This window comes from Rhineura floridana, chromosome 7 (genome assembly GCF_030035675.1).
Source record: "Rhineura floridana isolate rRhiFlo1 chromosome 7, rRhiFlo1.hap2, whole genome shotgun sequence".
NCBI classification, from domain to species: Eukaryota; Metazoa; Chordata; class Lepidosauria; order Squamata; family Rhineuridae; genus Rhineura; species Rhineura floridana.
This window is the reverse complement of record NC_084486.1, coordinates 119,447,771-119,466,362: the sequence shown is the minus strand read 5'-3', so window position 1 is coordinate 119,466,362 and position 18,592 is coordinate 119,447,771. Positions and strand designations below refer to the sequence as shown.

General features: G+C 41.1%; 1 protein-coding gene across 3 annotated transcripts in view; it reads left to right on the top strand.

Moving 5' to 3' along the window:
- Window positions 1–660: 660 nt before the first annotated feature.
- The window catches only part of IGSF10 (immunoglobulin superfamily member 10), a 25,917-nt gene continuing 7,985 nt past the window's right edge, over window positions 661–18,592 (top strand). The window contains exons 1-5 of one of the 3 annotated variants that reach the window (XM_061637040.1): window positions 661–858; window positions 3,013–3,260; window positions 7,457–7,586; window positions 7,861–8,251; window positions 13,353–17,735. In XM_061637040.1, coding sequence (XP_061493024.1) covers window positions 3,067–3,260; window positions 7,457–7,586; window positions 7,861–8,251; window positions 13,353–17,735 — 5,098 coding nt within the window. In that variant the 5' untranslated portion in view covers window positions 661–858; window positions 3,013–3,066. Of the gene's footprint in view, window positions 859–3,012; window positions 3,261–7,431; window positions 7,587–7,860; window positions 8,252–12,087; window positions 12,157–13,352; window positions 17,736–18,592 lie in introns of those variants that run through there. The other 2 variants (XM_061637038.1, XM_061637039.1) reach the window with 2 other exon arrangements.

The following is an 18,592-nucleotide window of genomic DNA, read 5'->3' as shown; positions in this document are numbered from 1 at the left end:
AACACTCTAAAACATCTTAAAAACAGACTTTAAATATATTAAAACTTCTTAGAAAGCAATTGCAACACAGACGCAGACTGGGATAAGTAAGGCAGGGAGGGTGGGCCAGGTGTCCTCACCTCTGATCAGGTGGAAGCCTCGCCTGCTGTCTGCATGAAAAGTGGTTTGCAAAGACATGTATTGCCTCTCACTGTCACCTTGCCACACTTCGTGAATTCGTTTCTCAGCATTTAGAGAGAGGAGCTCTAAAGGCCTAGACGGAGGAAAGAAGATAGCCACGAGGATAGAGGGGTTTGATAAGGAAGGGGGAGGGAAAGTGGCGAGTTGGTGCCAAGAAATAACGGGAGAGTTTAAAGAGGAGTTCAACAGCCCAGGGTGCCCAGCGGAAGGCAGCTTTCGGGAAAGTGGTAGCGGGCACCAAAGGAGAAACCCGCGGAGCCCAGAAAGAGAGCAAGCGAGCATTCACGTCTAGTCTGGAAAGCCGGGGAGTAGACCCTCCCCCTCCCCCGTTCTTTTTGGGCCGATCCGGGGAAGCCCCGGCGCTTGGCCCGCGTACAGCGCGAGAGGAGCGTGCGAGGGGACCGCCGGCGCGCGTGCTTCTCTTTTCTGCAAAGCGGCCAAGCCTACCCTGCTTGCAACAGGGCTGAGGGGCGTGTTTTTGCCCCGGGTTTCCTCACAGACGCCCATCCTCTCACCTCTGCCGCAGCTTCTCTCACTCACACACATCCTCCGAGTCCTCATGAACTTTTCCCGCTCCCTCTTTCCATGTATGAGCAGCTTATCCGTTGGCGGGAGAAGTCTACACCCACCCGAATGGAGAAATAAAGAGAAATAAAGAGGGGGAAGACTGCCGTGCAGGTATGATGCTCCTTCTTACTTCCTTTTCGCGGGGTTTTTACTTGAGATCGTTTTTGGAGGAGTGGTGGACTCCTTTCTTTTGTTTTGCCATGCCAAACTGCCCCACCCGAAGAACTCTGCAAAAGGGCACCTGAGGAGAACCCTTCGTGTATCTGATAAAGTGGACCAGGAGAAGCTTATGCCTTAAATAAACGTGTTAGTCGTTTTAAGGTGCTACAGGGACTCTTGGTTGTTTCTGCTGCAAGTGACTAGAAATTATTTTTGAGCTGTTGTGAAGGACTCTGCCGGTTAACTGCAAATACTTTTTTAATCTGGAATTTTGCTTCCTATCAATATGATGTATTAAAATATTAGTGGCACTGTAGGTTTTTGGGTTTTTTGCAGGAACCAGGCTTATCATTCAAATAAGTTAGTAATAACTGTACAGTGAAGGGGGTCTAGAATTGGTGTAATCAATTATTTTCAGTGGGTCTACTTTGAATTCACTGGATACAACCCAAAGGCTACAAGCCTTCTTTTGGTCAAGTTATGCAATCAGTATGATGCACATGCTGCTACCCACTTCTTCAGTGCAACAGCTTACATGCATGGAGAGGGGAGGAAAAAAAGAAATTAAGAGCAGATCTCCCAACAGTGTTCATGTATTGTGATCTCTTTGTTTCAGTTTATTTATTGTGATATTTTGTATTTCTGTACTTTTAATCTTTTGTACACCGCCCAGAGAGCTATTCGCTATGGGCGGTTTAAAAATGAAATAAAATAAATAAATAAATAAATCGTAATACATTTAAACTCTAAAATGACAGCGAGAAATTTGTCCTGCCTATAAAATGACAGGGAGAAATCTGACACCACACAATAGCTACTGTTGTTAAAAGCTGCAATCAGGAAGCCTCTGATCCAGATCTCTTCTATGCCATGAACTCACTACATGTTATCAGGTATTTGGGGAGGGTTAAGTAGAACGAAAAACATGTATTTCAGTTGTTGTTGTTGTTGTTATTATTCATATCCCACCATTCCTCCAAGCTGGGACATAAGTACATTGGTTTAGTTTAATCCTCACAACAATCTTATGTGGTAGGTTAGGCAGAGAGATGGTGACTGGCCCAAAGTCACCTAAAGGCCTTCAAGGCTGCCTGGAGATTTGAATTTGGATTTCTGCAACACTAACCACTTACATCATGCTAGAGGGTTGGAGTCCAGCACTCAACAACTAGCTCATACAATTTATTCATGTATTGAATTTATATCCAGCCCTTCCTACTGAAGGAGACAGAGTGGGAAACACATCAACAAAATATTTTTTTTTAAAAAATTCCTTAAAAATAGTTAGAAGCATACTATAAACAGTTACAGTTAAAAGCATTCTTTCATTGCTATGCTAGCTCATACAATTAATTATTCAGTAAATATTACTAAGGACTATAGAATGCTCAGTATTAACTCAAGACCATATCCTAGAAATCCAGCATTTAGCTGAACTATTCCAGTTCCGTAATATTTATTTAATTTAAAATTAAGCTATCCAAATAGTAAATGCTGTTTTCCAATCTAAGACACCATGCTGCTTTAATCTACACTTTATCCTAACTGTGCTCCAATCTTGCAGCACTACAAATAGGAGGGGGCATTGCGCGCACTCTCTAAAAAAGGAGGGGGAAGGAGGATAAAGTTGAACTGCTGTCAGTCCTGCCATTGCTTATTAACTTTCTTAACAAGAGCTGTCATCTTCTAAACGCCTGCATTTTTTAAGCCTAATTTACTTGGCAAAGAAGGACTCGACGTGTTCTTTGGCAAAGACTACTTACAAGCAGATTTATGAATACACCAAATAATGAAAAAGTGGGTTTATTTATTTGTAACAATAGCTTCAATAGTGGCTCACATTTCAGTTGTAATACCTGTCAACAGGAACCTGCCCCCGCCCCACATTCACTAAAAGCAAGAAGCTGTGAAGGAATGTTCTTTTTTAAAAAACAAACAAACTGCCATAGCTTTTTTAACTACAAAGTTGTTTTCAAAAAAAGGAAGGAAATTTCCTGCAAGGATTCTAAGACAACATTTATTTTAAACAAGTCCTGAGATCAAAGACACAAATTTGTGACATCCCATCTTGACACGATGCCTTGTATTGTGTTCTGTTTTCTACAGTATTGTTTGTTCGTGTTTGCTGAGAGAGCTGGTGCTTTAAGATCTTCACACAGGATGCAAGGAACAGGCAGGAGCAACCCTTGCCTACTAGGTTTCCTCTTTGGGGTCTTCTTGGCTGCTTTTTCTTCCAGCAGTGCCTGCCCTAAGCACTGTGCCTGCTACGTACCCACCGAAGTACATTGCACATTCCGTCATCTCACCACCATCCCAGTGCACATCCCCTCAAATGTGGAGCGCATCAACTTAGGGTAGGTTTACACAATATTGCTCAAATAGTAATATGTAATAATGAGACCTAATTGCTTTATCTACTACAATTAGCATGTCATAAGAAGAGTCTTAAATGAGGCACACACTGATCCATGAAGCCCCATGTCATTGGTTTGGAGAGATCAAAGAACATCTTGTTTAATTCCTGCCTTAAAGGGATAAACAATCTGTATATCAGCTTTCACTCAAATTAACCTGTGAATCACTTGATCAATTTGAATCAGTTTTTCCCCCAGACTGAGACATCAACCAAGTTTGAGCTTGCCTATGATGACAGGATGCATATAGATTCAGTGGGTTTGTCATCACATGACTTTCCCCCCTTTTCCTCTTGTTGTTGTTGCTTCATATACAGCCAATTACACTTCTATTTGGACCTGGTTCAGATCTAATATTAAACAATGGTCTAGTGTTATGTATCTAAGGCTCATGCATTTCTCCACTCCTCCCCTGATGCAGATGCAAGGAGATGATCAGAAGCAACAGCTCCTTGTTTTAATAAACTAGCTAGAGTGCAACCCTGGCAGCTGAATGTCATGGGAATTACAGATCCCATGGTGCCCAAGTGCCCTGGCTGCACTAAGTGCAATCTTCTGGTGAAAACTCATCCCATGCTGGCTAATGGTAGCTGGATTCAAACCAGTTCTGGAGGACCACACATTTTCCACACCTGGCTTAAAACCTATACATGTAAATCAGACCACAGAAAATATATTTGCCAGGTCTCCTCAACTTTTGGCTGCCCAGTTATTTTAGGGGTCAACCCTGAACCGGTTTTCCTCAGACCCCTGTGGCAGAGATTCTTGCTGCATTGAGAGAGTCTGCAAAATCCAGCACAAAGCAAGAACCTTGCTCCTTCTCTCTCCCTAGTCTTCTGTGTGTGTATGCTGAATGACTGGGAAAGGGCTGGTCCCTCTCTTTCCTGCCAGCACCAAAGCAAGGGACACCTCCCTGCCTAGAGTCCTCTGCGATGAGAAAGGGACTGCGAAGGTGGGTCAGTATTTTCAGTTCAGCTTTACTTGGGCCAGGTTATATCTGAAAGATTGCATTCTCACTTAGGAGGTTTGCCTGGATTTAAAGACCTTTGGGAGAGGCCCTTTTTCCTGTTAACTTCTGAAATATGTCTGATGGTAACCTGAGAGGAAGCTGCCTTGGTGGTTTGGGTCAGGGAGGCTTTGGAACTCTCCCTTCTCTGGTGACCTTCCCCCAGCAGGCAAAGACATTTTTACTCAGGTCTTTGACCTGATAATCCAGCTTGTTTAGCAATTGTAAATGTGTTGTATATTTATTTATTACTGCTAGGGGTTCTGCCCCAGTACTCAGCAACCTCACCTACTGTCGCCAACCCCCCTCCCCCCAGTTCACCAAAGCCCCCTCCCCACCATAGTTTGCCATAGCTCTCCCCCATTCCTCAGGTGTCGCCAGACCCTCCCTCCCCCTTTCTCACTCTATCCTAGGGTCACCAGAATTCCCTACCCAGGGGTCAGCAGTCCTCCTCTCCCCACCACCCCAGGGGTCACCAGAACTCCCCTCTCCCTTCCCCTCCCCCATCACCACCCCAGGAGTCATCACAGCTTACCTACCCTAGCTGGCCTCCCACCCACCTGGTGAGGCTGAGCTCTTGCCCTCACCTCACGGGCCTGCTGCTACTCCAGGCCTTGATATGCCCAGGTATGTTTTAAGATGCATTCCTGCACTGAACAGGGAATTGGACTCAATAGCCTTATAGGACTCTTCCAGCTCTACTATTCTATGATTCTGTTCTGTGATTCTATGATCACATACTAGGTAGGGTCACAGCCTAAGCTGGCAAAATCATTCTGTTCCACAGAAGCAAATTGTACCTCTAGCTCCTGAGATAGATCAAGGAACATACCAAGTGCAAACCTGTTCCTTCAGAGGGTTGTGGTAGTGCAGGAGCAACATCAGAGCTGAGGAAATACAGGCATACCCCCACTTAACGTCACTTAACGTTGCCTAGCTATAACGTACATGCTCCATACACCACCATACCCCACTTAACGTACGCGTGCTTCGCAATTACAGACACTTAATGGCATGACGCCGCTGCCATCTAGTGGCGATTGCAGTGCAGTACATGCATAGATAATTGCTTCACTTTAAGTACATTTTCACTTTACATACACACTCCGGTCCCATTGCGTATGTTAAAGCGGGGTATGCCTGTAGCCCCTTTACCCTTTAATGGTGTCTCATGTGGGGTCTAGGTTCTCCTCATCCAGACCTGGCTGGTGGAACATAGGCAGCTTCATCTTCTTCCTCTTACTTTGCCCTAGTTAGGGCAGGTGGAATTATTGATTCTGTTTGATTCTGCTTCAGGGGGGTGTTATAATTCATTCAACTGGAGGTTATGTTTATTTATTTTGTTAATGTGTTTTGTCTGTAGTGTTTTATGTTTTTGACTGTTATTTTGCATTTTTTTACCTTGTATTGTACTCTTGTCGAGAGCCAGTGTGGTGTAGTGGTTAAAGTGCTGGACTATGACCTGGGAGACCAGGGTTCGAATCCCCACACAGCCATGAAACTCACTGGGTGACCTTGGGCCAGTCACTGCCTCTCAGCCTCAGAGGAAGGCAATGGTAAGCCCCCTCTGAATACTGCTTACCACGAAAACCCTATATTCATAAGGTCACCATAAGTCGGGATCGACTTGAAGGCAGTAAAGAGAGAAGAGTACTCTTGTTAATGATTTGAGCACCATTTGATGAAAAGGCAAGTAAGAAAATTGTAGAGTGCTTTTTACAGTTTGATAGAAATATCTCTTGGTTATAGGTAAATAAATAATGGGCTCCAGCAATCTAGGATCTTTGATTCACACTAAAACAAGGTCACTATGTAATGTTTTCATGAGAGTCACTTGCTACGACTGGTTGCTGTAAATAATTTCTCCAAAGCATGATCTTTCCTAGCATTCACATAGTGCAGTACTGTCTTGCACTTAACCCTTGCCAACTTTGCATGGATACATACATAAACCTTTCTGCACTACAGGTGGCTATAGGGGCAGGCATAGGATAAAAGTGTAGGGGAAGGCACAAATACCTGATTTGGATTCAGTAAATAGATTTGTATCAAAGTAAATATATCCTGTGCAGTTAAGTTCAACACCACTTTGGTGAGGTAAAAGAGCTTGCTGGATCAGGCCAATGGCACATCTAGTCCAGCATCCTGTTCTCAAACTGGCCAAACCGATGCCTATGGGAACCAAGCAAGGAGGACCTGAGTGCAACAGCACTCTCCCATCCTGAGATTTCCAGCAACTGGCATTCAAAAGCTTACTGCCTCCAACCGTAGAGGCAGAGCATAGCCATCATAGCCAGTAGGCACTAATAGCCTTATCCTCCATGTATTTGTCTAATTGCCTTGCTCTGCCCAGTAGATCCGTGATACTTGCAAGCTAACTAGTGCCCACTGTGGCAACTACTTGGGTGCTAAGCCCTTATTGAGAATACTTAAGAATGTTAAAAGGTTAGGCTTTTAGACATAAGCGCCGCCTAATGCTCTTTTATGGTATTTGTTGATGTTTTATTGAAGGTATGCCTTGTAGAAAATTTGATGGTATTTTATTGTTTACACTGTGATTTCATGAGTATCAGCTATATATTTTGGAAAGTTGTTTGTTCACTATGCATTTCGACACTTCTTAAGATATCTTAACCAAATTTTGCATGATGGCTCCTGAGATCAAGAAGCAGGTTTTTGTCTGTGTCTGGATGCAGACGGATGCCATTTTGGATCAAGGTGGCAGACTGAATCTTTCAAAACTGCCCTGATGTTTTGGTTTCTTCAACTTCTGGAGCAACACTGGATAGAAGGCTGCTAGTATACTATATTCTAACTCTGTATTGAGCCTTTGTTGTGAGACAATTTGGGAGCTACAGCTGGGAAATGGAATATATATATTTTAAATAAAGTAACCCATATTCCTGGATGCATACTAGCAAATCATGTGCATTCATTCTAGGGGTGAGTGTGTCTATGAATTTTCATCTACCTTTGTATTAGAGAAGATATTTTGAATTTGACATGGCAAGTTTTAACTAAAATCTACTTACGCATTTGCAAAAGAGAGACTCTGTTTTGTTTGTTTGTTTTACCTTTGAACTATAGCTGACTGACTAAACCCAGATCTGGAATGAAATGTTTGTTACAGTTACAACAATTTGGTTAAACTGACTGAAACAGATTTTTCTGGCCTGGAGAAGCTGGCGTTGTTGATGTTGCACAGTAATCAGATACATACAATTCAAGACAGGACATTCTCTGATTTGCACTTGTTACAGGTAAGGATTATCTGGAAATAATCCATCATTGGTTTTGTTTAGGGCTGTGCCAAATGTTCACCTTCAACCCTTTTTTAGGGGGAAATTATGCATTCTAGTGGTGCAATATGCAGGTTTTCTGCAGCCTATTCACCTTTTGTTTCCAAAGTTGTTCTGATTGCTAAACCAATTGTCCCCTTGCTTTAATCTGACATTTGAATATGTTTTATTGGAATTCTTCAGATTGTGTGTATATTTTAATGCAATTTCTTTTTCTATTTTTTTCTCTCAACAGGTCTTAAAGATGAGCTATAACAAAGTCAAAATTATTCAAGTAAACACATTTCATGGTCTCATAGGTTTGGTACGGTTGCACATGGATCATAATCAAATTGAATTTGTAAACCCCAAAGCTTTCTATGGTCTTACTTCACTGAAGCTGGTTCACTTGGAAGGAAATTTGCTTAAACAACTTCACTCAGATACTTTTGTCACCTTGCGCTATCTCCAAATGTTCAAAACATCCTCCATCAAGCATGTCTACTTGTCTGACAACTTCCTTTCTTCTCTGCCACGAGACATTTTCATATATATGTCTGAGTTAGAGAGCCTCTATCTTCATGGAAACCCCTGGACTTGTGATTGTGAACTGAAGTGGTTTGCTGAGTGGGCAGAACTGAAGCCAGGTATCAAATATTCTTTTTATGCATATAAACCTATTTTTATTTGTTTGAAGCATTTTTACCTTCATCTTAGTTGATAAAGCTCCCAAAGTGGCTTCCATAAGATTCGTAACAACAAATTATAAAGATGACAAAAAGTGCATGTGGTTTTTAAATAGTCTATTTAAAGTAGGGATGGGAAAATCTGTCAATTTCGATTCTCTCAGTTTCTCATTCCAATCTTAAATTCAGTTCTCCACATTTCTGCAGCAATTTGCTATTTTTTAAAATCCTCATGAATTCTCTACCATTTTAGTGCATATTTCTCCTAATAAACACTTTGTAGACACTTTTGACTAATGTACACATTTTTGCAAGCAATTACTCATCATACAATCCATTTTGTAGATTTTTACTCATATATTCATTTTTATGCACACTTTCTCTTAACATATGGACTTTTCTAAACATGGTTTATTGGCGAACTGCATTGCAAAATTCAATTAAGTGAGAATTTAGAAGGATAACTGTGTTTCTGTTCTGAGATCGTTTCATAAAGCGTGAAATTGATAGATTTGGCTTGAAATGTGAACTGAATCTAATTTCTCGCCCATCCCTAATTTAAAGAGATTGCAATGAGGACTTTTTGTCTCACTGGCCACTGCTGCTACTTTATGAGTTGTATTCAGTGTAGCACTGAGGAAATCGTTCTGTCAACGCAAGGATTTCTGCTTGCCCAGCAGAACAATCTTATTTCTTCTCCCCCTGCGCAGTGTTCTGGGGGTGTCTTCTGATCCTCCAATTGCAGATTTGGGGACGGCACAAGGGTGATGAGGGGGAAGTCCCAACATAGCATAGTCCCAGGCTATGGTCTGAAGGCACATGAGGCCAGCACTCTGCTAAAGCTAAGCAGGGTCAGATCTGATCAGTGCCTGGATGGGAGACCGCCTGGGAACCATATGTTTTGTTTTTAATATGTTTTATAGATGTTTCTAATGTTTTGTCATTTGTTTGCCACCCTGGTCTCCTTCTGAGAGGAGGGGCAGGATATAAACTAAATAACAACAACTGAAAGACCATGTCCTCCTTCAAATGAAATTTAAACACTAGGGCAGTCATCTGATTAAAAAAATGTTACAGAGCAATCTAAACAATAGGAAGCCAGCATAATTATACAGCCGCAAGAGTGTTTAAGAATTATACTGTAGCCAGCATGGATTTTTCACATTCCACTATGATAAATTGAAAATACCAGCATGCCATTCTGCTGCTTCCCAGAAGCTCATTTCAAACCAAAATCTTACAAAACGTATAGTCCTGAAGACGATTCTTAACAACCCTTTCATGGTGATACGCAAAACACTCAGAGAGAATCCAGAGTTCAAAGTCCAAAACAAGAGAGGGGGGGAATCCAGACCCTTGTTGGACTTTTTTCTGTCAGTGGTGTGATAATTTGTTGAAATCAATTAAAAATTAGCCACCTTCACAGAGTACCTGTAATCCTGTTACTGACCTTGCCCCATAGTCTGACCTTCATCTTCTGCAGTTTAAAAGTTAGAAAAATGCCTGGCTGATTTTTAATTAATTTAAGAAATTTAACATTGGAGTTAATGAAGCACAGGCATGCTCAGTAAGAACCAACTGTCAGTGTTCTAATAGCCTAACTAACAGCTGTTTGGCTTGGCTAATCAGGTGGCCACACCCATTCCAGATATTGATTCCACTTCAGACATCCATGGCTTCCCCCAAAGAATCCTGGGAAGTGTAGTTTGTGAAGGGTGCTGAGAGTTGTTAGGAGACTCCTATTCCTCTAACAGAGCTCAAGTGGCCAGAGTAGTTTAACAGTCAGCCCCTCCACAGAGAAATCTGGTGATTGTAGCTTTGTGAGGGGAATAGGGCATTTCTTAACAACTCTCAGTATTCTTCACAAACTACACTTCCCAGGATTCTTTGGGGGAAGCCATGATTGTTTAAAGTAGAATAAATATCTGGTGTGGATGTGGCCAGGGACAGCTTTGGTTTAAATGTGGGTGGGAGACTACATGTGTTTGCTGTAGAATAAAAAGATGGGGGAAACCCTGAAAAACAATGATACTGTTCCCAGTGTTTTCCTTTTGGAAAGGAAAGGGGATTTCCCTCTGCCCAGTGCCCACCCACCCAATGTCCTCCCTCTCCTTCTTCCCCTTCCCTCTCCCCCTCCCCTCCTCTCCCAGGTCAGTTTCACCTATCCTAAGCTTGATTGCACAAGAGGAAATCCAGTTGAACTCAATCAACATGCAAATAATCTAACCTGCTCCCTTCCTCCTGACCCTCCTTCCAATTCCCTTCCTTCCTTTCCTATCCCCATCTCTCTCCTTTCCCTTTCCCCTCCCCCTCATTCCATTCTCCTTCTCCCTGTGGTCAGTTTCACCTATCCTAAGCATGATTGCATGGGAGTAAATCCCATTGAACTCAATAAGCATACAAACAATCAGACCTGCCTTTCCCCTCCCTCTCATCTTGTCATCTCTCTCCTCTCCCTTCTTCTTCCCTTCTTCCTCTCCTCCCACTCTCCCCTTCCCCTCCTCCCCCGTGGCTAGTTTCATCTATCCTACACACAATTGCAGGGGAGTAAATCCCACTGAACTCAATAAGCATGGAAACGATCAATTCATTTTCAGCAAACTTGCACAGGATCTCATTTCTTACCAAATTCTTCCAAGTTACACAGGAAGTGGATTGGACTGTGAAGGACCAACCCAAATTGCGTTTGCATTTTTACAAATTTGTAAGGCAGTACAATATCTCAAAAAGGAGGTCAGGTCTCCTGCTCCCCTGGTGCATTCACTATAGCTGCCCAATTTTCCTGCTTTTTAAAGTTTGATAGAAATATCTGTTGGCTATAACAGATGGCTTAACGTTCTTAAGCCGCAAGGGTGTTTTTTTCCCCTATTAGTGAATGTATGCAACAGTAACTTCTGCTAGATTTCTGGGTCATGTGACAAAGCTGAATGGAATTTGGAAAAGGAGCAAGTCTCCCTGGAATGCCCTTTTTCGGGATTTACCTCTGCCTTTGCTCAGCTGGCTTTGGCTAAGTCCCAGCTGAGCCAGGATGGAGGATTTATGTCAGCGTATCTCCAGCTGAACTGGGATGAGAGACTTCATCTTACATAACCCCGGTTGAGCCCAGGCTTAGCTGGAGATCTGCCTGTTCCAAACACCACTCCTACTGGTAGATCTTGGGTTTAGATTGCTCCCTTAATTGGTCAATTAAGTTGGCATAAATTTTCATGTTTGTAAAACCAATAGTTCTGAAACAAAAGCATGTATACATTGCTTTTAGTTTATGCTTGAGTGTGTCCATATCTGACATATTAGAAGAGGCTTCCCCTCAGATGTGAAAAAGCAGAGGGGATGCCTCTTAAGATAGTGCCTGTAGACTACAGTTTGTGTAGAATCTGCAGTTCTTGTATTTTTTTTAAAAAAATGATGCCTAGTTAATTGGGATGTCCTTTTCATAAACAAATGTTGCAACTCTTTGATCACAAACGTGGAACACTTTTGTATATTGTTTCATATAGCACCAGAGCACATTCAAGGCTGCAGGCTCGGTCACATTTTCTTTTATTGATGAAACGGAGCTTGCTATATTTGTAGAATGCATTGTGTTTGTATCTAATTGTAAACAGAAGGGGGTTTTCTTCTTCTTATGGACTACTTCATACAGAGATTGGTTGACAGATTATTCTGTGGAAGGATAATGCAGAAATGAGAGATTTCACCAAAATGTTCTGGAGACTTAACAGTTCTTACACAGAACTCCCATAGGAAACTAGCTTTTGTTCCTCTCTTGTCTATATTTTCCCATAGTTATAAATGAAAAATGCTGATATGTGTCAAGACTCTTGTGTATAACAAGAGCTGCCAGAAGCTGGAAATGAATAAAAGAGGTAAATCTTAAATCAAACCGTTTCTTGAAAATCTCTCCCAAAATATGTATTTACTATTTTTTTAAGATATAGGGAAAGATAAGTTACTGTTTCAATGGCAACAGTTTTTATTACATAAAGTTGTATAAATGAGTAACAAATAACATGTTGTTCTGTTATATTTCCAATTATGATACCAAGTTGAAAAACGGAATACCTCTTAAAAACAATATGTGCATTCTTTTCTGGAATCATTTGAAACCTATTGTGGAAGCAGTCATAACTCAAAGTGGGGCAGAGGTAGATGTTTGCCATCTGGGAACAATTTTGTTGGTGAAATGGGGGCGATGAATGAATATTTTTGTGAATGCAATGATGCATTCACATGTCCATTCTAGGGCTAAGACATGGTCATCAGAGCAAGGCTGGGGACCAGACATCTGTGTCTATGTTAAATTGCTTGTTAATATGTGGTGTTTTTTTAATAATATGTTTTTAACCGTTTTTTAAAAGATGTTTTTAAAGCTTTTTTAAAAAATGTTTTCAATGTTTTGTTTTAATGTATTTTAAAGTCAGTTTTTATGATGTTTTAAAGTGTTTTTAGCTTTTCTGTTTGTCCCCCTGGGCTGCTGCTGGGAGGAAGGGTGGGATATAAATCAAATAATAAATAAATAAATAACTCAGGATCTGAGTTCAGATTACAACATAAAGTATGGTTAATGGGTATGGGCAATAGACTTGTGTCATTACCCAAGTCTGTTTTGTCTGTGTCATTTTTCTAATATCTGCATCGTCTTGACCTTGTGCTCATCTTGAGGGCAGAGATCTAACCCTTTGTCTTTGTCCTGGTCCCTTACAAGTATTTATTATTAAATTTATATCCTGCCCTTCCTCCCAAAGGGAGCCCAGGGTGGCAAACAAGAAGTGATAAAACAAAAAGATCTGTTAAAATAAAGTCTTAAAAACAAAACATCTTTAAAAACATTTTAAAAACAATTACCATAAAAATGCAGACTGGATAAGTACATTCTCCAGCAACCATGGGAAATTGTCAATAAACTGCACTGACTGCCCCCTAAACAGTTTCAATTGCTGACTGAGGTCTGTCTTATTTCATAGATGCTGGAAATATTTATCAGCAGAACAGGAGCTGTTGCTTTAATACCAGAATTAGTCAAACTAAAACTATTTTACTTTTTCTATCTTCTTCTCTCTAGATGTTATAAAGTGCAAAAAAGACAGAGGTATTGTTGGTGTTCTGCAATGTCCACTGTGTGCCAACCCGAGAATTTTTAAAGACAAGCAGTTAGCTGGCATGCTACACTCAGATTTTAATTGTGTTAAGCCAGCTATAGACCCAACTTTGAAATGGAAGAACATCACTGTGCCAGATGATGGTGACTTTACTTCAGTTTCTCCCAGGGATTTTATAGCCCCCATAGGATCCATGGTATTAAACATGACAGACCAAGCAGGAAATCAAGCAAATCTTGCTTGCAATGTGCAGAAGCCTGCAAAAATGTCTCCAGTTACACTTAAAAAAATTGACACCACCACAGTACTTGAAATATCATTGTCAACATTCCTTGTGTGTAGCATTGACGATGAGTATATTCAGCAGTTGTGGAGCATACTGGCCCTTTACAGCAATTCTCCATTAAAACTGGAAAGAGATCTCTTACTAACAGAAGTGCCTCACATCGGTTATAAATACAAGCAAACAGATTCTGAAAATGAAGAGCTTTTCACTGGCATAGAAGCTGAATTGAGAGCTGAGCCTCCTTGGTTGATGCAGGGACAAGTGTCATTGCAGTTGGACAGGACGGCAACCACACTCAACACTCTGCATATCCAGTATTCCATCAATGCTCAAATTACCCTCCCATTCACTTCTCCAAAATCAGAAAGACAAAACTGGGCCGTGATCTTACAAGAAAATAGTACAAGAACTGAACACTCTGTTTTAGTAGGCGGATCTGTGGAACTGAACTGCCAGGCACTTGGAGATCCTACCCCAGTAATTGAGTGGTTATTAGCTGATGGGAGCAAGGTTAGAGCTCCATTTGTTAGTGAAGATGGGAGAATCATGATAAAAAAATCTGGAAAGCTCATGTTACGTACAGCAGATCATTTTGACAGTGGAGTTTATCACTGTATAGGAACAAATTACGCTGATGCTGATGTCTTGACTTTTAGAATTACTGTGATAGATCCTTATATTGAACACAACCATTTAAATGGACCTCAGCTCTCAGCATTTTTAGGTGAAACACTCTACCTTCCATGCCATTCTACAGGTATCCCAGATGCCTCTGTTGATTGGATCTTGCCTGAGCACATGGTTCTTCATCATTCTTCAAAAAACAAGTTTCTTTTTCATAATGGCACATTAAAAATACAACAAATGACTGATCGGGATGGTGGTTATTTCAGGTGTGTCACTGCTAATCAATATGGAGTTGATTTTTTAATTTACCAAGTACTAGTTAAAAGGAATTCAGACAGATCACAAAAACTAGATATTCAAGTAGAAGATGAAGCAGCAGAAGGGTCTGGTAATGAAGAGCACAGAGTTACTGCCAAACCTCAAAATCCCCCTTCATCAACTAGGCAGACACAAGCAACTAGCAAGACATCCACTAAAGGCTGGTCTATAAATCAGCCCAGACAAAACAAAACCAGGACTAATCACAAAGAAATGTACAGGCACAACAGGGACAAGATAAACAAATGGTTTAGAGGGCGCAAGAGGCAATTTGGTCCTTCCACAAGGAGAATTGATCCATTACGCTGGGCAGCACTTTTGGAAAAAACAAAGAATGCCACATTTCTAAGAAAACCAGAAAATGCCACAGTGAAACCAGCAGTGAAAGTGGTTTTGTCCTCAAAGATTTCTGGAAATGAAGAGTCGTCTGGAGAGGATATATTTCCAGAGGAAGAATTTATTCTACTAGCCACTAAAAGACCTGCAGTCTCTACCCTGAGAGAAGCATCAGGAAATGTAGTGACAGCGGAAATTGGAAGCGTATCAAGTAATTTCAGTTCTTTGGCAACATCTGGCATGGTTACAGAACTTGTAACTCCAGGTACCAGTCCAATAGTTACGGATTCTGAGATCCTGAAAAACCAGAAATTATATACAGAACTTACACCTGAACCTGAAAAAACTTCTCTTGAAACATATCAAACGTTACCTACTTCATCAACCAATATGGAGTCATCAACAACACCATCATCTAATCTACCAAGTGCTATAACAAAAACTTTAAATACTTTCCAAGGATTGATAGGGTCTGTGGAAAATAATCTGCATCTGAAAGCCACACCAACAATTACATCAGCAATGAATATTACTAAGAGCAGACACTCTATAACTTCCAACAAAAATACTGAAAAACTTGATTTATTTACAAAGGCAACTGGGAAAACCTTAAGGAAATCAAATAATAAAGTGTCTGTAGTGACAGTCAGTGTACCTGATATGTTTAGAGATGTTTATGTTTACAGTACACAAAAAATAACACCCCAATTACCTGCAGGGTCAACCAATATCACTCAGCAGGTTAAGATAGTTAGAGATGTTACAACTCACACCCCTCTTTCCAGATGGTATATCAAACGAAGAAAAATCTCTGGTAGAAGACTAATAGTTAGACCTGGCCATATTTCCAACATTGTAGGGCAGAGATTTGCTTTTGTTAAACAAGGGTTTGTTGAAGGAAGTACAACTCTGCCTCCTTCTATAGAAGTCAGCACACCTGCCTTAACTCCTCCCAAGAAATCTCTTAAACAGCTTACCTCCCAAGCATTTATTTCCACTTCATTTAAAACTCATCACCCAGAAACGACCACTGTAAATCAGTTCTTGGCATTCTCAAGAAACAAACTGCTTGCAGCTGAAGAGCATACAACTTCCACAACAATCCCTTTCTATCCTGAAAGCACCCAAGTTGTATCACATAGAGAAGGAAAATCTGGTGCACCATTACAAGCAATTACTGACACAAACCCATCATTTAGCATCAGACTCCCAACAGCAACTATCCATAGCCCTAGGACTGGCTTGGAAACCACATCAACCTCATCACCATTGTTTATGAAACCCACCCTTTCTACTCTTGGAACGAAGGCCTCTTCCATTGTTTCAACAGGGGAAATTCCTGACAATAATGCTCAAAAGGAGCTACTGGAGAAGAAACCCAGATTAAAAACAAGTGGAGAATCCTCACCTGTGGAATCTGTTATGCCTGTTCAAACTACAGGTCCAATATCAATGTACAGAATTTCACCAGCATATAATAATGCTGTTTCAAAGACTGAGAACCAAACTGATAGTCGCATAATTAAACCCATCAATAACAACATGATGCTGGTAAAACATGTTCCCACTCTACCACTCAATGGTACAGAATTGCCCCCTTCAATCTATGTCTCCAACCTTACATATGCTGCAGGGAAAGAAACTGATGGCAACAGCATCATGCCAATTCTTATCCCAGCTACTACTGTTCGTGTTCAGACTAATGCTGCCAAACTCAAACTGTTAAAGCCAGGCAGAAGGAGTGGTCAAAGGAGGAGGAGGCCTTTGAAAAAATTCATGTCTTCACACAGAAACATTATTGTTAACAAAGGATTTGTTACCCTGTCCAAAAAACCCACAGTTTCTCCGACTCTGACAATAGCTAAAACAGTAACTGAGCCTGCTAGCCCCGTATCAACTGAACTGATTTCAAAATTCACCAGCATGGAGGCAATTACAGCTCGACTACAGTCACCCATTCTTGCTGCAACTGATATAATTACAGACAATAAATCCACACCTACCACTCAGGTATCAATAAGGAATATTACCACTGAAAATCTTCTAACTACAGAGGTATCAATAGACAACTTGTCTTCTGAAAAACCCGTGACTGTGATTCCACTGACAGTATCATTCTTGGACGCAGGAAGCATGACCACAGTGTTACCAGACACATCCTTGATAACATTGGGACTAGAGTCTACCAAACTAACACATGCTACTACAGTGGCATATGATAAAGCAACAAATCAGACTGTGGTATGGGAAGCTGTTCAAAAAAAGCAAACAACAAAAGCAGCTCTTCCTGTTACAAATGAATTAAGTAGTCAAACTCCTAATAATGCAAGGTACATCGACACACAAGCACCCAACCCATTAGCATCCCAAGCAACGGTCCTGCCAAGTGCAACTATCACACAAACAACTGCATCTCCCAGGTGGGGAAAAATATCCTGGCATGAACCATCTTCTAAAACCACAGAAAGTGGCAAAGCCCTCATGGTCAACACATTGAGTATATTGAAATCTCCACAGAGCTCCACTCAATATACTCCTTTGTGGAGAAAAAATAAGAACAATCATGTGAAAAATTGGTCTGAGAAGACAGCAGACCAGGAGGTCACTACTACCAATCTGATTAACTTAGATTTGTTGTACCAAACCAGGGGGGCAAAACCTAGCATAATTGGAGGAAAACTGGCAGCATTTACTGTCCTGGCTAATTCAGATGCTTTCATCCCTTGTGAAGCCAGTGGTAGCCCCTGGCCAACAATACACTGGACCAAAGTATCATCAGGTTGGTTTCCCACATTTACATTGAACATTCTTTTTTGTTATACACAAAATATAAGTGAGGATGCAGTGTGGACAATATTAACATCCTATGTATTGTTGCATGCAACCCCAATCTCCAAGTGGTGAGAGATCTCCAGGGGTCCCTGCGCTTGCCCATCTGACCAGCGGAGCAGGTTTATTTGCTGCAGAGCCCATCTCCAGGTGCAGGGTTTCAATCAGAGGACTCATAGAAATAATATATCTCAACCCCCAAACCCATAATGGTATGCTTTCAACCCTAGGACTGCGTTTTGAGGGTGTAATAAGAGCCAGTGTGGTACAGTGATTAGCGTGTTTTGTTAGGACTGGGAAAACCCTGGTTCAAATCATTGCTGGGTCCATGAAGCTCACTGGGTGATCTTGAGCCTGTCATGCTCTCTCAGCCTAGCCTTCTTCACTAGGTTGTTGTGAGGATAAAATGGGGAGTGGGAAGATCCATATATACTGCTTTATAATAATAATAATAATAATAAACTTTATTTCTACCCCGCCCTTTTTCCAATAGGACTCAGAGCAGCTTACAACTAAAAACAACACAATTAAAACATACAGAAATATACAATTAAAATAGAATTAAACTATGAGAAAAATTAAAAACCATAAAACATACATCAAAAACAGCGGACAATTTAAAATAATAAAATCATATACTGTAGTCACCAATCCTATGACATTTAATCTTGGTCGTTCTCTATCCCAAATGCCCGTTGAAATAAAACAGTCTTTACTTGTCGCCGGAAAGACGGCAAGGAGGGAGCTAATTGCACCTCACTCGGAAGGGAGTTCCATAGCCTAGGGGCGGCCACCGAGAAGGCCCTA